A 27,012-nucleotide genomic window follows, 5' to 3' on the forward strand; every position below is an offset into this window, starting at 1 on the left:
AACAAGCAAATCCGACTAAACCGAGCGTGGTTGTCCCTCGGCCTTGGTTTCTTTGAAAATACGTTTTCTCGTGAGAAGAGAACCATATACCGTCACAAGCAAGGAGATCAAAGGTAAAATAAGGAACAGAGCAATGAGCAAAGCGCACAGAGTCATGGCAAAGATCGCGAATCCGTATGCCGCTTGTTGAAGATCAGGATCCGGTTGCTTCGAATGTGCCGATATTGATAGATTGAAAGCCGAGAGAATGATGACAATTACACCGAACGCCGACACGGCGTTATTGTACTGGTCCATGTAGAGCACGTAGCTCTCGGTCAGAGCATGGGGAAAGCCTTGAAGCATTGAAACCCAGGCCACTCACACAACATGTAGCCCTGGGTGGAATATTCACTAGCTTCGTAATGGGAAGACGTACTGTTCCTACTACATATTACATCTGCACAGAAAGAATTCACGGACACAATGCGCGGACCCCGGAGTCGTAAAGGAGGAGAGGCAAAGTCTAAAAGTTGAAGTGGACAAACATCGTACTGCGTGGACTCCGTGGAGCACAAGAGAGTCAATCGACCTATCCTGTGGCGATTGTCTCTTCCTAGTTTGGTGGACGGCTCGGCCTCTCTCAACGTTTTCCCATGTACCAATCCACCGGCAATGAGCGTCGGCGAAGGGCTACTAGAAATCTCGAGGAAGTCGGCAGCGTTTGGGGTGTTTGGTCTGTCGAGGTTCCTGCTATGTCTGTGTAGGATGAAAGGAGATTGGTACGGCGTCTGTGGAGTCTGGCCGGAATGACTTCCCCGAATATTAGGAGTTTGTTCATACCTTGACTTTTGTAGCGAGGTATCCGTCCTATCTTGGGGGTGATACTTACCTGGTACAATGATGTCCACCTCGGCCTCAATATGAGGTGGTCGTCTCGCGAACGGTCTCCTCTCGCAGGGGCGAGGAGAACATATAAATACACAGAGAAATCCCATTATTGTGCTTGCTAGGCATACCCATCATCAAACATTCTCATCAATTTCGAAGCAACAATGCGTGTTTTTCTCTTTCAGACCGCGAAGGGTCTCTCAAGTTCATCTGGCGGTTACAAAGCGAACCTGTCATAGTTAAAGTATCTGGCTCATCGCAAACATGCCGCAGGTCAACTTTGCTACGTTTGGGACAGTTGCATCGAGGCCTACCTTGACGAAATGGCAGCAGCTGGCCTGAAATCCGATCTCGAAACTCGGCTTATATCGATGCCAGTGAATGACTGTTGTGAGGTGGCTCAGATAAGTACTTACTCATTCACTAGTCTTGATGGAGTAAAGAACATTGCTTTCAATGCTTTGGACTTTCTGGAAGCTCTTCCTGACAAAGCTTTGGCCCGCGACACTGCCAAGTTAATCGAGGTACTTTTTCCTAAACATCTTTGGGCTGCAAGAAAGAGTTAGCATACTAACAAGTGATTGCGGCAGGAAAATCAAGCGAGCATCCAAATCCAAGTGTTTCTTCTCTTCTTGGGCATGCATATGTGCCGCTTCGAACCGACACATGTCTTATTCAATGACGGCTTGATGATGAAGGCGACGTCAATCATGCCCTCCCTCCGCAAGGTATCTCGAATCTTGATTGTACATACAGCTGAGCAGCTTCCTTTCGGACCGTTTGCCGGTGGCATCCCAGGCTCGTCATACTCCATTGGCGAACACAAGTTGATGCAAGGAGTTGATGCTATTTGGTCAGTATCCGAATGTATCAAAAGCTACACTCAGGAACACGGCCAGATTGACACCACGTTCCATGTTCATCATCCTTGGACTTACCCCGACAGTAAGACCCATGGGTTGCCAACGGCGAGGAAAAACTGGAACAAAACAGCCATCGGATTTGTAAACCCTTGTGCTGTGAAGGGTGCCTCAATATTCCGCGACTTGGCAAAAAGATGTCCGCACTTCGAATTCGTGGCTTTGTCTAGCTGGGGCACCGATTCAAAGGTGAAGGAAGAATTACGACAATTGCCGAACGTCGAGTAAGCCATTTCTCCTGCCGTACCATATAGGACAGTTGATGCATTGTGCATGCTAACAAAAAACTCAACTTCAGACTTCGACCATCAATCGGTGACATGGAGCAGATATGGTCTGAGATCAAGGTGCTCCTTGTGCCATCACTTTGGCTCGAAGCCTGGGGAATAGTTGTGGTGGAGGCACAAGTTAGGGGCATTCCTGTGATCTCGTCGGACTCAGGAGCGATTCCCGAGGCCAAACTTGGACTTTCGGTTCTTGTTCACATCAATTCACTCACGGGCGAGGGAACTGAAGAAGGCGAGTACATCGTTCCGGAGCAAGATGTTGAGCCATGGAGAGTGGCTTTGACAAAGCTGATGACAGACAAAGACCGGTATGAAGAGCTTTCAGAGTCGTGGCTGACCAAAATTGATGACAAAGCTCTGGAAAGCTGGCTATCACAATCAACGAGACCAAAGACAATACGGTCCATAGGAGCATGAAAATCAGTAATGAGTAGTGTTTATTACAAGTTTGAGTGATATTCAGCATCTCAGAACCAGAGCGTTTACCTACATAGGTAAACAACAGAGTGGGCCTCTGCTCGACCCAGTACCATTAGGCCTAATTAGGCAGGCTCACCTTTCCAGAAACAGATCGTGTTGACCTCCCAATACTAACAGCACAACGTTTCATTAGATGAATGAACAACATAGCCTGCAACGACGTGTTTCAGATTTTCCGGAACCCTCCAGTATGCTTGATTATGCTTTCGATTCAGAGCCCAATCCTACCGGAGTCGCAAACACTCTGCCGAGGGGCAACGCTAAGTGTCAGAAATTCCCGCGGGCCCGCGCGAGACCAGCGCCCGCGCTTCCTCTTCAAGTTAAGACTTCCAAACCTTTTTGGATACTTTGATCATCCTGGTATTTGGCCGCCACAGAGCATCTCTTTTTGGCACCCGTTTGGGACAGCGGCCTGCCGCTTTACTTGAGAATCATGTGATCTGGCTCAACTTCGGCTCAGCCTCAATAATACTCACATCGTAATCGAGAATGTAGATGGAGCGAATCATGCGTTCCACGGCATCTGCATAGTCATTCAAACGTTCAATCATTTCAGCTTATTCTAAATCCTTTATTAGTCCATTCTCCTCCGCTGAATCTCAGGTCTAGGCGTACCTCTGAAAGGTGACAGACAAATGCGATGTAAAACATCAGACTGGCAACAGACAATGGCACGTTGAACTCGATAACTTTTCGAGTCTGTGCGAGTAGCAAGCTCACTGAGACTCCACAATCTTTAACAATTGTTCTACCCCTTCCAAGTGTCACCTCCCCTGAAAGGCTTTTTCAGGGCTCTTGTTTGGACCACGTTGCGATGGCCATCTTGGTTGTAGAATATAACTTAACATCGGGTGGTCCTCTGCTTGTATAGTACTATGAAGCTGCTCCATAGCGGTCAACAACCTGCAGTCCCCACAGGCAATGGCCAGTCACGCTTCAATCCTTCTCTCTTCACAGATGCCCAGCGGGGCGCACCCCAAGGAGACCTCGGCGTGGCGCAGCACGACTACTGGTGAAGTGCCTGCAGTGTCAAGTGCTCGAGGCGTCGCGAAGGATCGCCGAAAAGTGCGCCTTGACGTGAGAACGAAAAAGACTTCGAGACAAAAGAGCCCCAAACCCCTCAGCTTCTGCTCGACATACAAAATCTAGACGGCGACGTTGGTTCATAATACAGTACCCGCCATATTGACTGAAGGAGGTATAGTCAAGAGCCCACAACCCGTCGCAAGATCCATACTGATTCCAACATTGAGAATAGGATCAATGATAATAGCCTGAGTCGCTGGGGTAGTTCAATGTTGTTCTTCAATCAAGATCTCCCGTGGAAACCCCCCAAACGCCAGCAAATGGATCCCATTTATCATCCAAATGTCTGTCATATTCCATGACATTTGCAACCGACTCTGCTGTCCCTGCACCATACAATGTCTGGATGAAGGCAAACGTGACATCAATGCCGGCAGAGACCCCCGAAGAACTCCACACTGGCGTGACTCCGGGGGTGTCGTCAACAACCCATCGGGCCTTTCGTACCCAGTTGACCTTTGGCCCGAGCGGTGTTACCAAGGACCAAGTACATTTGTTGGTCGTCGCTCGCCGATGGTCCAGGAGGCCCATGCCTGCGAGAACAGCAGACCCTGTGCAGATGGTGATCGCGTACTTCAGATCAAAGAATACGGATCGAATGTACGATTCGACAGGAGCCATTTTCTCTTTATTGCGAGTCCCATATCCTGGGAGAACTTCGTCAGTGTCATCGTCAACAGCGCAAAAGGAATGCTCCTTCATCTTGCATACTGACCTCCAGGAATGATCAGCACTTCAACTTCGGGTGGATTTGTAAAGGTGTGGGTCGGAACAATCTCCTGTCCGAATGAAGACGACACAAAGGTACTTGGTTGTTCTGGGTTTGTGGACACTGGCGTCAATGACTCGGCCATCACAGCAAGCTCCATGCTGTAGTCTCGAGAGAGGACGTTCAAGGTACTAAGGGGCCCGAAGACCTCTGGTGCAGCTCGAGGGTCAGAGGGCAAGCAACAGCGTCACATCCTCGTTGGGATCCCAACAGATCAATCTCTCAACCTACCAAGTGCCTGGAATCCAGGGAAGACAACGACGCCATATCTCGTGGGTGGAAGGGGAGTACTGCGTGGCAGTTTAGGTGGTGATGAAAGGGCTTGAGAAGAGCCCAGGACGGGAACATCCTCCATGCTGATGGGAATGCCACGACGGTCCGCAAACGAAGCCCCAAGAGATATATCGACGTTGACTCGTTTGTGGTGCTTTTCTGGAATCTCTCGGTGTAGGAGCGGGACACCTCGGCCGTCCAGGGGAGCTCCCCTTGAAGAGAACTTTGCGTGGGTGGAAACCTTGGGTGAATGGATTGTAGATGCTCGTCCGGCCAAGTCGCATGATTGAGTGAAACTGCGGAGTTTGGCGGTTGACTGCGTCTTTTTTCTTTTTAGAATCGTTGTTCAGTAGCCATCGCTTTTCGAGTCTTGCTGGACTCAACTGTGCCGCTCCACCGCGTCGAGGTCAGCGGCGCCAGGCTGCGTGCCCTGGACCGGGGACTAATAACTTGCTCAGCAGTGAGCACAATTCCAACGACTAGGCACCTTTGTTCGTATGTGGCCTGGAATACTAAAATGAGGATCGGCGAGCAGAAGCCAATCAATCACACTCCACACTCCACATCAGGTTTTCACCTCATCAGCCCGCGATCCCGACGTCTCACATGTCTGTAAGCGGTGAGAGTATTGGAGAGATTCCTCGAAATTCCTCAACTGCAGTAGTCTGAGTCGGTGTTGGTCGCCACGGCAGGCAGATTGAATGAAATGTTGCGAGGTTGCACCGCACCCGCGGAGGCAATCGACTATCGTAATCTTACTTGGTTTACTCCGAGACGACTTCTCGCTCGAATTTTGTAGACAGATACCAACCCAGCTGTTGCAGTGTCACCTTCGTCCACCATCGACCAGAACTTCCGGTCACATCTCTCGCCATGTCACGGTATCCTTTCCCATTCGCACGGGCCGCAAAGCTGGATTCAAGAATCACAATCCCTCGCCTGGTGTACGACCCGGATCTTGTGCAACTACTTGATGCCGCCGCCGTGCCTGAGGAATTCGATCTGGATTTCATGCGCGGAGGCTCAAGAGACGATCATCAATCCCCTGGGGGCGATTCGGAAAACGCGGCCTGTGACGCGAACACAATCCTCAGGGACATGCCGCATCTGCTGCATGAAGAGCATTCAATCCCTGGACCTGACAACAACACAGTCATTCTTTCCGTTTTCTCACCAAAGCAATCCGCAATAGCACCACGGCCGGCTCTGTTTCATATGCATGGAGGTGGCCTGGTCAGCGGAGACCGGTTCACCGGCCTGATGCCAATCATGGACCTGCTTGACGGCGTTGACGCCGTCGTCGTGTCTGTCGAGTATCGTCTTTCACCAGAATCCCCCCAGCCAAGCGCGAGCGAAGATTGTTACACCGGGCTCGTTTGGATCTCTGAGAACGCCGCAGGCCTGGGAGTAGACCCGGCAAGGATCGTGCTTTTTGGCGTGTCCGGAGGCGGGATAGTGGCAACAGCGGTATGTCTCATGGCCAGGGACAGAAAATCCCCCTCCGTCCCCATCAAGGGTCTGATGTTGTACGCACCTCAAGTCGACGATCGGTGCGAAACCTTGTCGGATCGACAATATGAATACGGGAACCCGACCAATACGAAATGGGTCCGCGCGTGCTGGGATCTCGTGCTTCCAGGTATCCGCGGGACTGACCGAGTTACACCGTACCAAGCACCAGCTCGAGCCGAAGATTATTCCAATCTACCACCGACCTACGTTGACGTTGGCGAGTGCGAGGTCCTCCGCGATCAAGCAGTCCAATTCGCCGCGAGCATGTGGTGGTGTGGATCCAGCTGCGAGCTCCATGTCTGGCCGGGAGCTTTCCATGTCTTCGAGATGGTCGATGGGTCCAACCACCTGCTCGTCCAGTCAGCCAAGGCAGCAAAAATCAGTTGGTTCCGGAGAATGATGACGAGGTCTGAGCCTGTCTCCAAAGGGATGTGAGTTTGAGTATCGGGGAAGGTCGATGACAAATGAAACGGGTCTATTCCAGCTACATCTACATGGCGACCTGCTGCCAACACGGAGCCAGGGAATCATCTCTGTTTCTTGGTCGTAGATGACAGGTCCAATACCTGAGCCCCGAAAATCCTGAGGTCGAATCCCAGTGACTATCAAGCCTCAGCCTCGCTATCCCTGTGTATATTCGACAAATCAAAATGCCACAGCTGCCACAGCAGATGAGGCACTGCCTGCGCTCGCACATTTGCTCGCGCCGCCCTCCTCTTTCTAGTTCTAGTTCCTCGTGTTAGTTATTCCCGTCAATGAGACTCCTGTTGTGAGACCCTGATAGTCACCAATACTTCTAGTTTTAGTGGTAAGTAGAGAGTGCGAATAGAATTGATTCATTAGGGTTTCCACAGTATTTAGCTCTCGGTAAGCTCGCGATGATAATGCTACCATGTTTTGCTTTAGTTTGCCTCACTTCATGTCCCAGAGTCGGCAGGGTCATATGAACATTAGCGTTTGTAAACTGCAGCAGTCTCTGGGCAGGAACAGAACGATTTAGATGAATGTCGAAATCTATCAATAATGGCTGAATTCGTGTCACTTCTAGAGTGGGATGCGTAAAGAACGAGACTCAAAGGCCGTTCTCCTTAGCTCGTCCTCATCCATAACAACAGCAGCGTAACCAAAAGAGAATACCAGAGACAACAGTACTTCGAGGGCGAATTGATGATTGAGCCTCGTTTGATCTTCAGAGAGGATATAGTGGGCGGTGTATAGCTGCAGAGTCTGCAAGCAATTGCCCGTAGATATCTGGTTTGAGATAATCCAGAGGGAGCTGCATCTTTTCCAAGAAAAGATATTTATAGTAAGTGCCTAGGCTCGAGTTAGCCATGCTGAGGATCGAAGATAAAGAAGAGTTATCCGGACTCACGCTGGAGGTCCCTCACGTCAAGTTGAGCTACTGCTTGCTGAATTATATCTGAGGCACTGGGATCATTGACCGATTCCAGCTGGCCCGCAAACTTTTCCTTCAGCTGAAGAAGTTTCTTTCTGACAGCCTTTCGCTCGGGAGAGTTGTTCCAAGTCTCTGACCAGTCTTGTGGACTGTCAGAATCGGCATTGGAGCCGGTGACCTCAAACACCCATTCTACAGGGTTCTCCTCTGCATTGCGTTGTCTGGCCCCATTTTGTTCGAAGTAGCTGATCACCGTCTTGCAGGAGACACCTATTTTGCCAAAATATAGCTGTTTCCCTCCCTTTGCCAGCAGAATCAGTCGATCGAAAGACTGCAGAAGCCGTACAGACGGTTGGCTGATGGTACAAAGGATAGCCAAGCCTTTCTGTGCAAGCTTACGCAGGAGCGCGCATATAGATAGGGCAGCCTGACAGTCCAGTCCTAGGACGGAGCATTTCAAGTCAGCAATCTCGTTCTACAACTGACGCTGATGTCACTGACCCGAAAGCGGTTGATCGAGCAGGATCAAGGTGGTAGGTTTGGCAGCAAGCTCGATTCCAATCGCCAGTCGTTTTCTTTGTTCGCTATTCAAAACTGCAACATGATCAGCACGCGGTAATGTAAGCGACCGAAGCACACACCTTCTCCACCTGTTCCTATGGCTGTATCGGCAAGTGCTTCCATCCCGATGAGGTGAACTACTTCCTCAGCATAGGCAATCTTCTCGACGTATGGGGTCGTTTTGGGTTGCCTCAGTATGGCACTGAAGATCAATGCCTCTCTGACGGTCGCGCCAGGGAACTGTAAATCAGACTGATATACAACACCGGCCATGTTCTTGGAGGCAATATTTCGAGGCTGGCCATTTACCAGAATATCGCCATGGGCGGCCCCAGAAGTCGAACGATTGGCCAAGATATCTAGCAGAATGGTTTTACCAGCTCCACTGACGCCCTGAAGGACCGAATTGATCAGTAAAAGTAGAGAGAAGGACAAGGCACCTACCATCAATGCCGTCAACGTTCCGCCCCTCAGCCACCCATCGACTTGATCTAGAAGTCTTTTTCTCTTGCCGCCACTCTTGACATCATAAGTCAGATCCTCCCAGTGGACAAAGTTTTCGTTTCTCTCCTGCTCATAATTTTCGCTGACGGTCGGATCTTCAAATTGCACTATGGCGGCCTCGTCTGCCCGATTTGGCTCTTCTAAGAATTCCTCGTCTGTCATTTCTCGAAAGTAACTTGGACGGCCTTTTTCTTCAACGACTTTCATTCTAGGATTCTCCTTGAAGTCTCCCATTGGCGCACTCATCCATTCTCCATCAGCCATCAGCGCGACACTGCAGTGCCAAGGTGTCGTGAACCCCGTTTTGGTGTTCAGCAAACTCATGGAGACTTTGTGCTCTCCGGTAGACTGATGAATTGAAAGTCGTAGATGATTTGGGAAGTTCTGTTTGATCGCGCCCGCAAAAGCCTATTCCCGAAGGCAAGTGTTAGAAACTTGGGCCTTAAGGTCTCTTACTTTGTTATACCTACGTAGCCTCGAACAAGCATTTGCTTGGCCAAATACTTCGTCTCCCTTTTGTATGTATTGCTGGTCCGCGTTCCCCCAAGTGTGTAAATGTGTCGCAAGTCTGACATCAAGAACCTTCGGTAACCTTGATAAGTCAGTCGGGTATCTTCGTCATCAGCAATTAGCTGATCTACGTCCAGGCCTTCTTTCCCAAATTTGTTGAGAATGAAACGACGGAAATTAGTAGCGTTAGCGACGTAGGAAATCTCGTCCAAGGAGTCCGGTAATTTGAAATCCACAAAGTCTCTCAATCTAGAGAATCCGATATTGGTGAATCCCTTTTCGACGGCCATTTCTCGAAGAGCTTGTCCATAATGCCAAGTGTCTCTATCCGAAATGCCTAGCAGATCTATAGCTCCACATTAACGAGTTTCAATGGCAAAGTATCATGGGACGAACCGTTGTAGACAAGCCCATCCGAAATAATGACAACATGAGCCCCCGGTGCATATATGTCCTCAATGCGCCTACACATGTTGTGCAACCTGGCCAAGGCGATCTCCTCGGCCTTGTCGGGCAGGAAACCGAGAGCCTTGTAGACTTTGTTCGCCGATTTGAAGGGGAATGCTGGAAGACACATATCGATGCGGACTCCTGCTTCGACAAACTTGTTGAGAACCGATATAAACTTGGGTCTCCCAGCCTCAAGCCGATCTCGACAGTTGTCAAATTTGTTCAACGCGTAGTCGAAGATGACTTCCAAGATATCGGTGGAGATGACGGTAATCGAGACATCCTCTTCATCAGAAGTTAGTGTGCTCGAGATCGTGTTTACCATGCTCCCGGTATTCTGCGGTATGATGTTGAATGGCACCAGACTTTCGACAGAGGCATTAGGGGTTACATTCTGACCGGAAATGGGAGGGCATCCATTGCTTAGCACATGGCTGTTCGTCATCAAATCAGTATCCGCAGTAAAAGCCATATTTTGATGATATGAAGAGCAATTTGAAGGTTCAAGAGATTTGATCCTCTGCAGTCGTCCAACTGATAATTTGAGAGCACAACAAGATTGCTGGTGATGATTTCTCCCAGTGAAATGTAGGGCAGGACCTGGTGCGTATAGCACGTGCTGCGGCCACAGACAGACCACACCTGTCGATTCCAGTTAAAAGGGTCTGAGGACCCGAGCAGACCCACACCAGGCAGAAACATGCTCATTGTGCACCGGCTCTTACAGGGTACATACATCAAGGATGTTACATTGCATAAGAAGCGACCCACATCATAATCCGTATCCTTTTAATTCTAAATTAGTCTCAAAGCCAAGGGATATGCTTTGCGTTACACTAAATATGCAGCGAGCGGAATGATCCTCTCCCCTGATCCAGATTAGAAGCATGGGAGACGTGGCCTCTCGCATGACCTCAGGGACGGCAGCAGAGTTGCGAAGTGGAATGAGCAGCAACCGGAAGACGGACCTCGGAGCATGGTTAGAAGCTGATCCAAGCTAGGGGAGTGCACATTGCCTGGTTCTGAAAGTGTGATTCCATAAGTTGTCGACAGAGCCCATCATCACATTGTCGATCTTCGACCTCTTTCCATTTGCTCTTTGGAACTCAAGAGATCAAGGCAACCGGTATTTCCACATCCATCAACTGCAATGGCTAGTGAAAAGCACCCAAAATACGGCAAAAGGCTGCTTCCTCAGATCTTGGATGGCCTGGCTCTTACTGAACCTGATCGAATAGTATACTCTTTGGCATCATTTCGAAATGATGCTCCGCATTTCCGGACCATTACTGCTTGTCTGTTTGCAAAAGCGGTTGACAAGACCGCTTGGTGGCTCTATAATCAAACCAGAGAACAAAGGCAATCTCACAACGAAGGCACTGATGAAAGTCGTGGCAAAACCAACAAGAGGATCTTGACAATAGGTTATATTGGCCCTCGTAAGTTAGAAACAAGACCTTGTGAGAAAAGCCTCCTGCATACTAACACGAGCGAAGATGATCTCCGGCATATTCTTCTGATCTATGGCGCCATCAAGGCTAACTGCGCAGTGAGTTTCTCAGTACCACGACTTCATTGTAGAGGAGCCAGCTCAGATTCCCTTAATCTAGGCCTTGTTTCTATCGCCCAAAAACAATGTTGAAGGTGCTTCAGCAGTTCTCAATGCAGCCAAATGCGATGTTTGGGTTAAGCCGTGGGAACAACCAGCGCTCCCTTTGGTCGAGGGATTCACATCGTCAAAGCCCATGGTGATACTTCAATTACCTGGATTGGAAGAGCTTCTCGATGCTGAAACTGCTGAGCCATTTCCGTTCCAGAAGACCTTTGAAGAAGCCGTAGATGAGCCATTTTGTATCACACATACGTCTGGCACCACGGGGATTCCAAAACCGATCTCCTGGACACATGGGCTGATTGGTACTTTGGACGCTGTACGCTTGCTTCCTCCGACGGAGGGGGATCATGGACTGGCCCCGTGGACTGATAATTGGAATGAAGGAGATACGATCTACTCGTCATTTCCAATGAGTCATGTTAGTTACTCCTCCCTACCATTCACCTTGCTCCAGCCTGGGCTGGCAGAACTCAAATCAAAGATGAATGCTGATTCTTTCGAAACATCAGGGTGCTGGCATGCTGATGGACATTGTCGTGCCTGCATTCTTCAAGCTACATTGCATCTTGGGTCCGCCTGAAGCTTTGCCCAACATGGCGCTCATGGAAAATCTTGTGGATCACGCAAAAATCGACATCTGGCATATGATTCCATCCTTGGCCGATGAACTAGGCGAAACTTCAGAGCTTTTGGCAAAGTTCGCCTCTTCTAAGTTCATTTGTGTATCCGGTGGTAAGCAATACGCAAATCCACTTATCATATTGCTCATTAAACTCACTTCGGCATGATTTCAGGTCCTGTCAGTGCGGCTATCGTCAAAAAAGTCAACGACGTCGTAAGAGTCATGAACCTGACCGGAACTACTGAAGGCTTGTTCATGGGCAATCTTTGGCCAGAGAGAGAAGACTGGCATTGGTTTGCCTTTCATCCTCTCGCAGGCTTCGAATTCAAGGAAATCGAACCGGGTATTTATGAGCACTGGGTGCACCGAAAATCTCAATGGGACTTATTCCAAGGCGTATTCTATACTTTCCCCGACCAAGAGTCTGTGAACCTCAAAGACCTCTATATACGACATCCCTCCAAGCCATACTTATATGCCTACAAAGGAAGGAGTGATGACGCAGTGGTTTTGTCCAACGGATACAAGATCGCTCCATTAGACACAGAAGCATTGATCACAACACATCCTGCAGTTGATGGCTGCCTAGTCATTGGGATGGGCAAACCGCAGGCAGGTTTGCTGATCCAACTCAAAGATCCTTCAACGCGGAACAATGAGTTGTTTGATAGCATTTGGGAAATCGTGGAACGGGCGAATCATTCTGGTTTCCAAAAGGTCAGGCTCCAACGAGACTATATTGCTTTTGCAGAGCCAAACAAGCCCTTCATTCGTACGGACAAGTCAACGATCAAGCGCCGAGCCACTTTGGAACTCTATGCAGAATTCATTGATCGCTTTTACGCCACAAGAGATGAAGGAGCACTCAACGAAGAATTCGATGTCTACAAAATAGACGCAACTTCAGAGGAAACCATTCTTGATTCGGTTCGGAAAGTATTGTCTTCGATAATCCCCGAAGTCCAAGCTGCATCACCGGACGAAAATGTCTTCGACATGGGGCTGGATTCTCTTCTGGTATATCACTCTATAAGAGTCATTCGAGCAGCTACCGGTTTGAAAGAAAAACTTGCTGCTAGACATCTATATGGAAATCCAACGCTTTCAAAGTTTTCGGCATTCCTCGCAACACTAATACAACAGGAAACGAAAGACAAGACAGATTTTCCGACCAATGAACTTACAAATGGAGAAGTCGACCGCCCAAGTGGAAGCACAATTCAGCAGCCGACAAATGATTCGACCAAGGAACATGGTCTTCTGAGAGCAATACAGGAACACAAGCGGCGGATAGGCTTCAAAATGAATCCATTCGATGCAGTGAATCCAAACCACTATATGGGTTTCACCTTCTTCTTCGCCTTGCCTCCGGGTACCGGCGCTCAAGATGCCTTCAAAGGTCTCCAAGATGGTTTATGCCGTGCATTCCAAATCATCCCAGAGCTTGATGGAAAAATGATGCACGCTCCCGAACACGAGTTCGGCTACAGGAAAGGCGAATACTCCATCACAATCCCCCCTCGTTCAATGGCAGCTACTTCTAATCCCAGACAGCTCCTCTACAAGGATATGAAGCACATTCTTCCTTCTTTCCAAGAGATGCGAGACAGCGGTTTCTCACGTTCTCTCTTTGCAGACAGAACCGTTCTTGATTGCTATCCCTTCCCAGATATGCCCGCCGACCTCCTGGTCGCTCATGCGAACTTCGTTGAAGGCGGATGCATTCTAGCAACAAACTTCATACACACTTGCTTTGATGGTTTAGGCGCCTTGATAGCACTCAAGGTCTGGGCCGAGTGCTGCAGGTACGTGCAAGGAGATTCTTCATCAACATGTGATTGGTATGACCCAGAGAGTTTCAATCACAGTCTGCCCGAAATTCTCTACCAGAGCGAGGGGTACTCCAAAGCCACTCACGAAGTTGACCCGGTTGTGTGGGACTTCTTGCCATTCTTTCCACCGGATGAGGTGGTTCAAGCCCGCGACCGCAAGATCAAGACAAGCTCTAAAGAGCTCTCTCTGGACTTTCCAAGACCGGTCTATCGACGCCAGCCTAGATGGCCCGCGGCGCCTTCAGACCGTTCTTTGGCCAGTACGTTCTTTTTGATCTCCCGCGAGAATCTGCAAAAGCTCAAACACGATGTGAGCTCGCACCCAGATGTCAGGAGCAAGAGCGTATCGACCAGCGACATCGTCCAGGCATTTCTATGGCGCACAGCCATCAGGGCACGATATCTGGTGGCCAAAGAAGTCCGAGGCCAAAGTTTTGGGCCGGATGAAATGTCCATTTTGGAGATACCCATCGACGGCAGGCTGTACTTCTCCTCACGATTGCCTTCGTCTTACATGGGCAGCTTACTCATTATGAGTCGGACAATGATGCCTATTGAAGATCTGTGTTCGCCAGACACCAGCCTGGCCACGGTTGCCTCTCTGATCCGCAGAACAATAGCCCGAGTCAACACTGCCTTGGTTCATGATGCCTTCACTCTCTTGCGATCGATGACGGATTATACCAAGCCGGCGACTGCGAACATGGGTCTGGAGCACATGAACGAGATGATTTCCAACATGATCTTGTGGCAACCCGAAGACAATCTCTCCTCTTTTGGCGAGGGCATCTTCGCTGGGGGCAGGCCGGAAGCTGTCTGGCCACAGATTGAGCGTGGGCATCGGCGTTTTAGATTTTCACTCATCCACCCCTTGAGAGCAGACGGCGGTGTCGAGCTTGAAGTGGGCACCTTACCGGAAGAGCTGAAGATGCTGCAGGTTGATGAACACTTCACTAAGTATGCCAGGCTTCTGGACATCAGGCCAGGAACAGGATGGTAAACTGATGTAGTTGAGAGTCCATCCACCAGTGCTATTGGTGGAGAGTTATCGTGCGGACTAGTGCTTGGCTACAAGTATATTATCTCAAGGGTATTGTACTCCGTATAGCTCCACTTGGGGCGGTGCTAAGACAGATGATGTACTCCGTACTCTGCAATGATCCCCACTTTTCGAACCAAACCTCATAAGGTAAATACTGCACTCGTATACTGTAGACGGAGCTGGCCAAACATGTCCTTGAGTCATTGCATGTGCTCACTTTGTCTATCAAGAGGATCGCTTCTGCCCCAATTCCCAATGTGCAGAATAGCTGGGCACGATGCCCGACAGCGTGGAACCTGAGCAAGTTTTCAATTCCTGCAGGTTCTCAAGATAGGGCCTGCAACTAGGTCCCGTCTATTGCATTATGGTGGAACATAAGCAAGTTTTCATTCACTGTAGATGCAACATTCCTTTCATCCCGGCCTTTGGTGTGCAAAGAATCTGAGCACGTTCGGCAGCATGGAGAATGAGCAAGTTTTCATTCCCCGTAAAGTTCAACATAAACCCTGTAACCAGACCCCGGTCTACTGCATTATAGTGGAATATGAGCAGGCTTTCGTTCAATATACCTCGGAGATGTAACATTCCTCCCGCTATAGCCCCTGGCGTACAGAAATCTGACCACGATGTTCGAGAGCGTGGAGCATGAGCGAGTTCATTTTGTCTTGATACAGCCTGCAGGTAGGCCCGGTCCTCTGCAGTGTAGTGGAATATGAGCAAGTTTCCATTCACTGTAGATAGAAATTCAGAGCTATAGACAGCAGATAGGTCATCCTTCTGCACTGGAGTACGATAAAGTTTAGCCTCCGCGATACAAAATCGGCAATCGAGATAGCGGACACATCACTGTCATATACAATGTAACATCGGCGTTGTTTATTCTACAGCCGATGTTTGGTTGGCGGCCACCGTATTATCCCGACCACATTGTTCAGTTTTCTCAGATACTTACCAGGATCGGTGCCTCGGGTTCGAAGTCATCAGACAGTTGCAGCAGGCGTGTCCATGTTATGTAGACGCGTGTAATTGTCTCAATTTCCTCTTGCTACACATAGTCCTGGAGGGGAGAGTTCGTCGAACAAAGGAATTCAGATCCCCAAGGTCGCAAAACACCATTCGGAATACCCTCTGTTAATCATTCTTTCCATGCAATAAGACTTCTGATTTCAAAGCTCGTTATGTCTGTCAACGAAACGTCAAAGGACACGTCCTTAAATCACCTCGATGGACAAAGCAATCCTTCGAAAGCTTCCACCCAGGATGAGGGTCTGCCACCAACGAGATTCGTTAGAGACAAAAGCTGAGTAAATCACAGAATCAGCCGACAGGAACAAATCTGTCATCAAAGGTGGAACTAATATTTCGGACAGCGAGTATCAAGGCAAAGATTCAAAAGCTGGCAGTGACGACGAGAGTGCATATGCAACTGGAGTGAAATTAATGTTGATTGTCATCAGCCTTCAACTGACGAACTTTTGTATTGCCATTGACAATACAGTCATTGCCACAGCCATACCTAGGATCACGGATGATTTCAAATCCTTGTCGGATGTAGGATGGTACGCTTCTGCTTACCTATTGTTTGTTGCGGCATTCCAGCTGTTTTTTGGAAGACTTTATAGCTTCTTGAACATGAAGTGGTTATTCATGGCCTGCATCATGCTGTTCGAAGTTGGATCCTTGGTCTCAGCAGTCGCGCCTACTTCTGCTGCGCTTATTGCCGGCCGAGCCATTTCTGGGTTCGGTGCTTCGGGAGTCTTCACCGGATCACTCACCACTCTGTCGACGGTTGTTCCTCTAGCCCGACGAGGTCTATTCATAGGGCTGGTCACTGCTGTATACGGCGTGGCTAGCATTGCTGGACCGTTGTTGGGAGGTATCCTAACGGACCGTGCATCTTGGAGATGGTGTTTTTATATCAATCTGCCACTCGGTGGCCTCACCATCGTCATTGTGGCAATTTGCCTCCATCCTCCGAAGCCAACGCCAAAAAAGCCGAAATCCTGGCAAGAGTATGTTCTCAGGTTCGACCCCATTGGCACGATCTTGTTTCCACCGTCTATAATATGTCTCTTGCTTGCGCTGCAGTGGGGAGGGACAACGTACAAATGGAGTGATGGTCGAATAATCGCGCTCTTGCTGATGTTTGGGATTCTCCTTCTCGGGTTTGGGATAGTCCAACCTTTCATGGGCGACAATGCGACTTTGAACAAGAAGGTAGTGGCCTCTCGCCACACTGCCTGTGCTACCCTCTACACTCTTTGCGTCAGCTCCTCGTTTTTCGTCATGGCATATTTCATTCCTATCTGGTTCCAGGCAATCCACAGGGCTTCTGCAGAGAAGTCTGGAATTGATCTTCTACCGTTCATGATCAGCCTCATTCTCAGCATCATGACGGGTGGCTGGGCATGCAGCAAGATTGGATATTATAATCCGTTCATGTTCGCTCCAATCACGCTCGGAACAGCCGGGGCGGGACTAATCTATACATGGGACATCGATACGTCGACGAGCAAGTTGATAGGATATCAGGTTCTCTATGGCATTGGCGTCGGGCTTGGAATTCAGCAGGCGGTAGTGGCTGTCCAGGCTGCTGCGAAGAACGTTGACATTCCTAGCAGCATAGCACTTCTTTGCTTCAGTGAAAATTGTGGCGGCGCGGTTTTTGTCAGTGTGGCTCAGAATATCTTCACGGAAAGACTTGCATCAAAGGTGCAGAATATTGCAGGTATCGACCCAGTTCAAGTCGTCAACACAGGAGCGACAGAGATAACAAGCCTGACGAAAGACAATAGTCAACTAGAGGAAATCAGGATTGCCTACAATGATGCACTGTCTCGACCATTCTTGGTCGCCCTGGTCCTGTTGTGCGTTGCGACCATTGGAACTCTTGGAGTTGACTGGAAAAGTATAAAGCAAAAAGGGCACAAAGGTAAAGATGCTGGAACAACACAAGACCCTGAGAACGCCAAAGACGACCAAAAAGACAAAGGGCCCGAAATATCCGAGGAGGGCGTTGAACTCAAGGAAGTATGAGAAATTGTCTCTGGAGCCCGACTTGACGCTAAACTCAGATGCCAGTGGCCGTCAAGTGAATGGTGCTCCGACGGTCGGCTTTGCACGAGGGTGCTATCTAGACCAGTAGAACGCTCCGACCAAGTCCATTTCTGACACGGTCAAGCTCAGAGTCGGTAACGTTGGCTTTGATCTCATTCACCAAGTGTTGAATTCTCCCCTCATGTATCATTTGCACCATTTGCTTCATGAGAGGTGGGGAGTCTGGCAAGTAGTCAATCCATCAGAATCTCAAATCATGAGGTTCTATTGATTAAAACCACTACCAAATCAGACAGGTATAGGGATAGGCTGCGCGAGTAAGTGTGCGAGGAGCAGGCAGTGCCCAAGTCTTGGTGCTAAACCCGATTGGGTAGGCACTTATGGCTGAGTGCGTTACTGTACACAGTCAAACCATAGCCAGTCTACTCTATGCCATTCCGTCAAATTCACAGGCAATTTGCTTTTCCGCCACATACGGAGTAATCAGGGTTCAATCAGAGGACTAGGGCCGCTTCCCAGAGGGGCAAACGCTAGCCAATCGAAATCGGGAACGTAAAAGTACTGCAAACGAGGACGGCAACACGCGAGCACAAGGAAAATTGCTGTACTGTCTTGCACGGTCTAGTCAGATCAGAAGAACACGGCAAATGATAACCGCCTGCGCTGTCTGTTAACATACTCCGTACATTAGGCCAAAGAACCCTCAGCGCCATCCCTGTACCCCCAAGGAATTCGGAAACTTGCTCATATTGCTTCTCTTAGGGGAAATGGAAACTTGCTCATGTTATTCTACGTTATGACTCTAGAGAATCTGAAGTCAAAACCCTTTCGGCCGTTGATGGTGCACAAACAAGCTTTCCCTCCCGACCAAGGTCTGTTGCTTGCCCTTTATCATGCACTGTAGGATGAAGTAGTGGCCCATCGATCTACAGGAGAGCGCAGGGAAGTATGGTTTCTCGCATCAGAGACAGACCGGTCGGAATGACCGATACGCGACATTTGTCCCGTTCAGCCCACCCGAGGGTGTGATCACTACCGCCTGGGTGGTGTGGTCCGACCCTAGCGGGACCCTGGCACATGGATGCTATCGTCAACAAGCACCTTCATCTCTTTTGGCCACTTGTGAGCATGTTTGTAGTTGACTAAATGTCCGATGGTGCTGGGTCGGGTGGCTACCATGCGCAGGTTATGCCGTCTAAGCTACCGATGCGACTCTGGCTACTCTGGTGATATATCAAACCCGACGAATGGTTTGCCTACTCCGTAGATATTCGTCTTATTGCTGCAGAAGGATCTTCTCAAAACCTCTCCAACTCCTTCCCTCCTTGGCTCCCTCCCTTCCTCTCTGACGCGACCACCCTTCTTTGATAGATTACGCCCTGCCTCGTTGACCAATCTTCACAATGGCTCCGGAAGAACCGATGGAAACCCAACTGCCGACCGGCACTGAAAAAGTGCTAGACTCACCGGCTCCGCCGATGCCACACGAGGCTCCCGACGCCGATGCTCAGGCAGGTGTGCAGAGCATCGAGGCCACGGCCATGGCTTGGGACAGGACGAATCTCATCATCGCATACGTGATGCTCTGGTTCATCTATTTCGTCGCGACGACCCTCAGCGGCGTCAACGGCTCGCTGTTACCGTTTGTGACATCGTCGTTCGCGCTGCACTCCCTCACTCCCACGGTCACCATCCTAAGCAGTGTTATCGGAGGCGTCACCAACCTGACCATCGCCAAAATTCTCGATGTCTTTGGCCGTCCCCAGGGATATCTATTATGTGTTGCCCTCGACATTATTGGCCTGGTCATGATGGCTGCCTGCAATACAGTCGAGACTTACGCCGCTGCAATGGTCTTTTATACAGTCGGCAATAACGGTCTTCAGTACTTTCTATCTGTCTTCGTTGCAGACACCTCTAAACTCAAGAATCGAGGTCTGATGCAGGCCCTCGTCAACTCCGGGGTTTTCATCACTACTTGGTTGGCTGGCCCTATCTCTCAGGGATTTCTCGACGGACCTGGCTGGCGTTGGTGCTATGGAATGTTCACCATCCTTGTCCCTGTCATAACACTCCCGCTGCTTTTCTTATTACTGAGGAATTATTCCAAAGCCAAAAAAATGGGAATTGTTCCAAAACACGAGAGTGGACGGACTAAGATTCAGTCTATCGTTTACTACTTCATTCAGTTCGACGCCATAGGGCTCCTACTCTGTTCCGCCGGCGTGGCTCTGTTTCTTCTACCCTTCAATCTTTACACCATTCAATCCAAGGGCTGGGGGTCGGCCTTGGTTATCAGTATGTTGGCCGTCGGCGTGGCCCTCCTCATCGCCTTTGTTCTATGGGAGAGGTTTTTTGCGACCTTCACATTTATCCCATACTCACTTCTTCTGGACCGGACCGTTTTAGGCGCATGTCTACTTACCGCCGCTCTCTTCTGCACCTATTCTTTGTGGTCCAGCTATCTTGGGTCATTTCTGATGGTGGTGAAAGATCAAGATGTCACACACGCTAGCTATGTCAATCAAACAATCACCATTGTTGGCATTGTTATAGCTATACTGGCCGGCTACTTTATCCACCGAACTGGCCACTTCAAGTCTATATCCCTTTTTGTTGCCCTTCCATTCCTGATCCTAGGCCAGGGTTTGTTGATCTACTTCCGTCAGCCGGATGGCCAGGTTGGCTACATCGTCATGTGCCTAGTCTTTATTGCCGTCGGCCAGGGTATCGTGGAGATTACCGATGAGATTGCCATGTTGGCAGCTGCTTCGCATGAATTTGTCGCCGTTTGTCTTGCTGTCCTAGGTATATTCAGCAGCATTGGAGGCGCGATCGGGTCTACCGTCGCAGCAGCGATCTGGCAGAACATGCTTCCGAAGAGACTGGCGGCGTACCTCCCTGCCGACCAACTCCAGGATCTGACCGTCATCTACGGCTCTATCGACACGCAGTTGAGCTATCCCGTGGGCTCTCCCACCCGCCTCGCCATCCAGCACGCGTACAGCGATACGCAGGAAGTTTTGGTGGCTACCAGTGTGGGTCTGTGGGTGATCGGGCTTCTTGGCATCCTCATGTGGAGAAACATCGATACAAGGAATGTCAAGCAGGTCAAGGGTCATGTATGGTGAGAGCATCGAAAGAATATGTAGGTGGCTTTTCCTTGGATACGTAGGATGAGGCAAGAGGGCTACTCTGCCGCCATGTCAACCGTCTGATAAGTCATTCAACAAGTTGCCACGGCTCGAGGTATGTATGGGGACATCGATGGGAAGTGGACATTGAGAAGCAGTGACATTAAAGAATCATGCTGGTCGGATGACATGGATTTCTTGGCCTGGAAATCAGCATGATCACTCTCATCTCTCAGGTCCTAACGACTCCTGGTGACTCGCTGGGCGCGAATAATGATCCCTCTTCCACGCTCACCGGAACGCTCGTTGCATTTCAACCATCATGTGTGATATTGTTTGTTGGTCCAATGTTCCCTCCTTATCTATCGACAGAGACCTTGACAAAAGAAAGATCTTCATGGTGCCAAATCTAGCGGCGTCACAGCACGCACTTGGCTCAGGCTATGATTGCAGTTGGGCGACCTGAAAAACTGGCAGATTGCCGAAAAGTATTCCCTGTACTACCTGTGAACCATCCATACGCGCATCGCCAATCGTCATCGTTTTGGCACAACTATTGCACCTCGCAATGGCGGCGGACGTTGACCTTTATGCCTTCATGGCACTCCATCCATGGTAGAGATAACCACAACCCCGTGGACTTCTCGATAAGCAGCAAGATCTATAGCTCGATGAGACGACTGATTTCCTTTGGCCTGAGTACGAGTGTCTGGTTTCGCTCCCAACTTGTAAGCACGACTTTGAAGTCGAGTGGTTTGTCCAAGCAAATCCCGCAGCGGGAGAGCAGGCAAGCAATGGCCTTGCAATGATTTTAGAGACGCCCTCCAGATAAGTTATCCTCTCTGGATTCAGACAAGTTGTCAGGCGGTACGTAATCTTCTAGGTAATAGAATAGCCAGGGGTCCAATATGATGTATTGTCGAGTCTGACCTCGATGACTATGAGGCGGTTTTCTATCTATTATATAGCAAAAAGGAGCGTAATTCTTCCTCCGGTTGAGGCCGTCCTCGTTGCCGCATCAACTCCCGGGACGATAACATGTATAGGCCTAGAGAATGAGGCCCTGGAGATTGCCTCAACAGCGAGCGCCTCATCGGATAGAATAGGAAGAGGAATGGGTGCTAAACTGGGGTAGTAAAAGAGCGTCTTGAGGCCTAGGATTAGGCCTCCGTTTGTAAAGACCGTTTTGGCGGATTACTCCGCATGGGAGGCCCTTGGCCGTCTAACGTCAGGAGAATGCTTATTAGACAAAGTTCTTGGTATGTGTAATCATGACCACACTTTCCAGTGACCAGTGACCAGCTTGAGCGTCGGCCAGATCAACAGTCAACTTCGTTAACTTGGGCACGCCAGTCACACACTGGCATTGATTCAAATGTGAGAAGCCCAAGACCACTATCTCCCCCGGAAATACTGTAACATTATCCGACCAGACTAGCAGCCGTGATGCAATGAAAGTCAGATTTCGACAATGGTCTTCCGGAGGGGAACGTTTCCGCTGGGTATAAATTCGCGTGGTCAGTCGAAGAAGACCGCAGGCCGTAAAAGATTGATCATATTCATCGTTGAAAACATATCCCCGAAGAGAATACTACAAAAGCTTCACCCTAGCTAGTCTTAGTTAGCAAAATTACCTGAGGCCCATCCATCAACATTCGAATTGACATCAGCACTAGACTACACACAATGGCAGAAGTACCAAAGTAAGTGTGTCCTGTCCTCGAAGCTGCCCGGGTACGAAATCATCAAAATCTAATGTTGAGTCTTCTATGTACAGGCCAGTGTATACTACGGCTTACAAGTCCCATCCCAGTGAGAAGATGAAGGCAGCTCTCTGGACTGGCACAAGGTCGATCGAACTGGGTGAAGTACCCAAGCCCATGATTACCGCACCCAAGGATGCGATCGTGCACATCACCCACTGCACCATATGTGGCTCGGATCTTGCACATGTACAATGGCGATCTGAACAAGGTGATGGAAAAGGGGTTAATCATGGGCCACGAGGCCATCGGTATCGTCGAGGAAGTCGGACCCGAAGTCAAGGACTTGAAGGTAGGGGATCGTGTCATCATCTTGCCGGTTATCGCCTGTGGGGAGTGTTTTTATTGCGGGCACAAAGAGTTTTCCCTCTGCGACCGGACCAACCCGTCTGGGGAGTTGGAGCAGATGTACGGGCATCGCCTGTCGGGCATCTTTGGCTATTCCAAGATCACGGGAAGATATCCTGGCGACCAGGCCGAGTACTGCCGCGTCCCCAACGCGGACCTCACCTGTGTCAAGGCTCCGGCGAATGTGGACGCCAAAAAACCGGTGTCTCTCGCGGACGTCACACCCACCGCGTGGCACGGCTGTGAGCTGACAGAAGTGGGAGAAGGCGACGTCGTCGGCGTGTGGGGCTGCGGTGCTGTCGGTCTTTCGATCCAGCGTTTGGCGAAGCTGCGCGGAGCCAGCAAGGTCTACGCCGTCGACAAGGACGCGCAACGGCTTGAAATAGCAAGGTCATTCGGCATGATTCCTGTAAATGTGAACGACCACGCCGATCCCGCAGACTATATCCTATCCGTCGAGCCGCACGGCTTGGAGCGTGGTATCGAAGCGAGCGGGTTCAGGAGCACAAACTCGGCCGCCCACGCCACCATGAGAGCACTGGGCATCGAGGGCGACGGCTCTGATACGGCCAGCGCGGTGATCAAGGCCACGCGTAAGGGAGGTAATGTCGCCCTGATTGGCGATTTCTTCTACTCAACCAACAATTTCCCCATTGGAATGTTGATGGAAAAAGCCATCACGCTGCGTGGAGGGCAACTATATGCGGAAAAGGTGAGTGAGATATGTCCAATGCCACAAGTCCCCCCTCTGCTGTCGGGATATGGCAGCACCGAGAAGAAAGATGGAAAGAGAAGAAAAGCACCCACTGCCTTTACAAAAAGCATATGGTACTAATTATTTTCTGTATCTGATCTTTCTAGTATTTCCCATTCCTTCTCGACCTAGTCGTCCAACACAAATATGACCCTTCATTCATCTTTACGCACGAAGGTAAGTCTGAAAAACCGGACTGTAGACCTCACGCCCAACCGCCGTATCTTTTCCATGGCCTACCGTTGACTAAAACCTTCTTCTTCCCCTCCAGACAATTTCGAGGACGTCTCCCAGAGTTACGACATGTTCTTCAACCACAAAGTGCCCGGAGGGATGGAAGTGTGCCTTTCCACTGCTTTTGGTCGGTCACAGACGTAAGGCCACCACTTTACTGAGAGAACAAGAAATATATACTCTATAATTCCCAATGTCCTGCATCTTTGAGAACTGCCGTGCAATTCGACAATTCCAGAACTCACGTCATGAGTCAAACCATATAAGTTACTCATTTACTCTCGAAGACGTCCATCATCCCTATACTTGCTCCAGCTTCTCGTCATACGTTATCCCTGCCAGCGTTCTAGCCTCATCCATCCATCCCAACACCCTCAAACTCTCCTGGGCCCCTATCACACCCGGCTGTTTGTTGAATACCGCCGCCGCGATGATGTCCGCCTGATACCATATCCCCCAGCCGCTGACCGGTTTCTTGACGATCTCATTCTTTTCCGTGCCATCCTCATTCAAGTGAGCATATCCGTACCATTGCACATGCAGCTCCTCCGGCCGAATTGGCGGGAATGGAATGGCCACTGACGCTTCGGTTGCTTCAATCCTAACAGAAGGAGCCGCTTTCTGAGCACCGAGGCGAACGTAGAACGGAGGCTTGCTCGAACCGGGAATGGTCATACTGGTCGTGACGATGGCGGTGGCACCCTTGTCTTTCGTCGTAAGAACCACGGTGTTGATGTCGTCGACGTCGCCAGGCCTCTCGGGAACGCTCCAGGAACTGGAGTGCGCCACTTTTGTCTCTCCGACCTCTACCCCGTTCAGCGCAATATCCGCCCAAGTCAGTGCATAGACTCCCTGGTCTAGGAGAGCACCGCCGCCAGCAGCCTTGTCCAGAAACCGAGATGTATCTTGGAGGTCGGGTCCGACGATGGGGAAAGAGAAATCCGAATACACCCTCCTCACTTTGCCAATCTTCGGCAAGAGCTCCTCCCGGAGGTACCTCGTCGCAGGCAGGTAGCGTGTCCACATGGCTTCCATGAGCACGCACCCCTGCTGGTTCGCAAGTTCGGTGCATTGTCGGTATTGCGCAGCATTCATGGTTGCCGGTTTCTCGACCAAAATGTTTCTTTTACACTCGAGGGCTTTCATCACTTCTTCGTAATGCAACGGGTGAGGCGTCGACACGTAAACGATGTCAAAGTCGCCTTGCTCCAACATGGTCTGCCATGAGTTGTAGACAATGATGTCTTGGGAATTTGGGATCTTGTTGTCCTCGAACCATTTCTGGGCGCGCTCATTTGACCCCGTGGTACTGACCGCCACCAGCTTGTGTTCATATTGTGCATCTTCACGACCGAGCAGATCTGGAAGGAAGACTGAGGCGATGTTGGATAGGGACAGCGCCGCCCACCGGCATGTGGTTTTTGCCTCCATACTCGGCGCACAAATGCAGGGCTTGGAGATGTGGAAAGGGTCCTCTGTTGTGATAGGGAAGAAGATCTATATCACCGGCGTTCAAGACAGAAAGGACAAGGCAGATATGTCACAGGGATGCTGCTAGCTTCTTCCGCCCATTCCACATCGATCATCTCCACCGTTGGACATTTATCTGCAAAACATTGACAATCAGCGTTGAGTGGTGGTGATGGTTTGCTGCTGCCAGCCCACAAAACAACTGCGGCTCAATGACCCGGAGAGCCACCCAAATACTATGAAACGTGGTACGGAGTACTCGCAACCCTCGACTATGGGCTCCCCAGAGAGACAGACTGTTAGGCTCCACTAGCAGATGGGGAACCATTTGTTGGAACGAAACACCGCTCTGGTCCGCGTGCTCTCAATTTCGCCTTTTAGCCGTTTAGCCTGCCCACTGCCCAGATTCTAGACCTGTCGAAACGGTAGATAGAACCAAGTATGCTGGGGATGACATGCCCTCTCGATAATACAAACGCATTATGTGGGAGACCCATGGAGGCCTACAGGTACAAGTAGGAGTTCTAGTCTGCCACGCGAGATCTGGGGGCATAAATCGCCGTGACTAAAACTCAGGCGATTGGCATACCACGAGCCCAGTCCCGCACGGAGGATTCAGCATGGCTTTTCATACGCTCGTAGCGCAAAGATATAGATTGTCTAGTTTGTTTGCTATTCCCTAATTCACCTCGACGGGCGAAACGCCTCTCCTATGAATCATTCAGGACAAAACTGCAGGATGTTTCCAAGAAGTCGCACCACCATCAAGCAGCAAATCCTGACCCGTATACCAACCGCTAGCCTTGGAGGAGCATAGCCACAGCATGGCACCTTTCAATTCTTCCGGCAACCCAATCCTCCCAAACATGGTCTCCTTCTGAAACTGCTCGACCAGACTCGGTTGTTCGGACTGCAAGCTCCTCATCATGTCCGTCATCGTGTAGCCGGGGCTGAGACTGTTAACTCGGATTCCGTAACGGGACAGCTCCATCGCCACCGGTTTCACGAGTCCCTTGATGGCAGCTTTGGACGCCGTGTAGCATGAGATCTGCTGTGCGGTGCTGGCGATGTAGGTGGCGATACTGGCGACGAAGACGACACTTCCGGTCGTCGCGTCCTTTGCAGGTGCGTCGCCGTGTTGCGACTTGTAACGTTCGACCATGGCATTTGCGCAGGCTTGCGCCACGAGGAAGGATCCGTTGACGTTGACCGCAAAGGTCCGCTGGAGGTTTTTGTCAGAGGTGGTCAGGAAGGGTTCATCAGTCACAACGCCGGCGGCGTTGACGTTGATGTCGACGCCACCAAAGTCTTGGACGATCTGCGAGACTGTACGAGTGACCTGGTCGCGGACCGTGATGTCAATGCTATAGTACTTGACTTTGACATTGTGTCTTGACTGCAACCCGAATAATGTCGGTGATGGTTCGGGTAGGATGTCCAACACGGCGATATTGCACCTTGCTGATGCGAGGACTTCGGCGAAGGCGAGACCAAGGCCACGAGCTGCCCCTGATATCACCGCC

General features: G+C 50.1%; 7 protein-coding genes across 13 annotated transcripts; 4 read left to right on the forward strand and 3 right to left on the reverse strand.

Moving 5' to 3' along the window:
• Window positions 1-15: 15 nt before the first annotated feature.
• PV06_04322 (uncharacterized protein) lies at window positions 16-297 on the reverse strand (the record flags this gene model as incomplete). Its single annotated transcript, XM_016405199.1, has 1 exon — window positions 16-297. One exon carries the CDS (start codon window positions 295-297, stop codon window positions 16-18), a length of 282 nt encoding a protein of 93 aa, XP_016263405.1.
• Window positions 298-3,272: 2,975 nt separating this feature from the next.
• PV06_04323 lies at window positions 3,273-5,011 on the reverse strand. Of its 2 annotated transcripts, XM_016405200.1 has the most exons (3): window positions 4,644-5,011; window positions 4,359-4,562; window positions 3,273-4,290 (listed from the first exon to the last, which is right to left on the reverse strand). In XM_016405200.1, exons 1-3 carry the CDS (start codon window positions 4,765-4,767, stop codon window positions 3,863-3,865), a joined length of 756 nt encoding a protein of 251 aa, XP_016263406.1. In that variant the 5' UTR covers window positions 4,768-5,011; the 3' UTR covers window positions 3,273-3,862. The 2 variants fall into 2 exon arrangements, with proteins under 2 accessions (XP_016263406.1, XP_016263407.1); XM_016405201.1 differs by having other exon boundaries at window positions 4,359-5,011.
• Window positions 5,012-5,366: 355 nt separating this feature from the next.
• On the forward strand, window positions 5,367-6,985 carry PV06_04324 (uncharacterized protein). Its single transcript, XM_016405202.1, has one exon. It carries the CDS (start codon window positions 5,559-5,561, stop codon window positions 6,630-6,632), a length of 1,074 nt encoding a protein of 357 aa, XP_016263408.1. The 5' UTR covers window positions 5,367-5,558; the 3' UTR covers window positions 6,633-6,985.
• Window positions 6,986-7,022: 37 nt separating this feature from the next.
• Window positions 7,023-10,191, reverse strand: PV06_04325. Of its 3 annotated transcripts, XM_016405204.1 has the most exons (7): window positions 9,565-10,191; window positions 9,129-9,514; window positions 8,599-9,066; window positions 8,235-8,547; window positions 8,095-8,187; window positions 7,570-8,034; window positions 7,023-7,511 (listed from the first exon to the last, which is right to left on the reverse strand). In XM_016405204.1, exons 1-7 carry the CDS (start codon window positions 10,088-10,090, stop codon window positions 7,387-7,389), a joined length of 2,376 nt encoding a protein of 791 aa, XP_016263410.1. In that variant the 5' UTR covers window positions 10,091-10,191; the 3' UTR covers window positions 7,023-7,386. The 3 variants fall into 3 exon arrangements, with proteins under 3 accessions (XP_016263410.1, XP_016263409.1, XP_016263411.1); XM_016405203.1 differs by having other exon boundaries at window positions 8,235-9,066; XM_016405205.1 differs by having other exon boundaries at window positions 9,129-10,191.
• A 323-nt stretch (window positions 10,192-10,514) lies between these two features.
• Window positions 10,515-14,896, forward strand: PV06_04326. Of its 3 annotated transcripts, XM_016405206.1 has the most exons (5): window positions 10,515-11,057; window positions 11,115-11,167; window positions 11,229-11,651; window positions 11,743-11,965; window positions 12,028-14,896. In XM_016405206.1, exons 1-5 carry the CDS (start codon window positions 10,769-10,771, stop codon window positions 14,685-14,687), a joined length of 3,648 nt encoding a protein of 1,215 aa, XP_016263412.1. In that variant the 5' UTR covers window positions 10,515-10,768; the 3' UTR covers window positions 14,688-14,896. The 3 variants fall into 3 exon arrangements, with proteins under 3 accessions (XP_016263412.1, XP_016263413.1, XP_016263414.1); XM_016405207.1 differs by having other exon boundaries at window positions 11,115-11,651; XM_016405208.1 differs by having other exon boundaries at window positions 11,229-11,965.
• An 826-nt stretch (window positions 14,897-15,722) lies between these two features.
• PV06_04327 lies at window positions 15,723-18,207 on the forward strand. 2 transcript variants are annotated; one of them, XM_016405210.1, is made up of 2 exons: window positions 15,723-17,457; window positions 17,525-18,207. In XM_016405210.1, the coding sequence occupies exons 1-2, from the start codon at window positions 16,170-16,172 to the stop codon at window positions 17,530-17,532; spliced, it is 1,296 nt and encodes a 431-aa protein (XP_016263416.1). In that variant the 5' UTR covers window positions 15,723-16,169; the 3' UTR covers window positions 17,533-18,207. The 2 variants fall into 2 exon arrangements, with proteins under 2 accessions (XP_016263416.1, XP_016263415.1); XM_016405209.1 differs by having other exon boundaries at window positions 15,723-15,995; window positions 16,045-18,207.
• An 866-nt stretch (window positions 18,208-19,073) lies between these two features.
• On the forward strand, window positions 19,074-21,851 carry PV06_04328 (uncharacterized protein). Its single transcript, XM_016405211.1, has one exon. The coding sequence runs from the start codon at window positions 19,190-19,192 to the stop codon at window positions 20,915-20,917; it is 1,728 nt and encodes a 575-aa protein (XP_016263417.1). The 5' UTR covers window positions 19,074-19,189; the 3' UTR covers window positions 20,918-21,851.
• The last annotated feature ends 5,161 nt before the right edge of the window (window positions 21,852-27,012 follow it).

Source organism: Exophiala oligosperma, assembly GCF_000835515.1.
Source record: "Exophiala oligosperma strain CBS 72588 unplaced genomic scaffold supercont1.4, whole genome shotgun sequence".
Taxonomy (NCBI): domain Eukaryota; kingdom Fungi; phylum Ascomycota; class Eurotiomycetes; order Chaetothyriales; family Herpotrichiellaceae; genus Exophiala; species Exophiala oligosperma.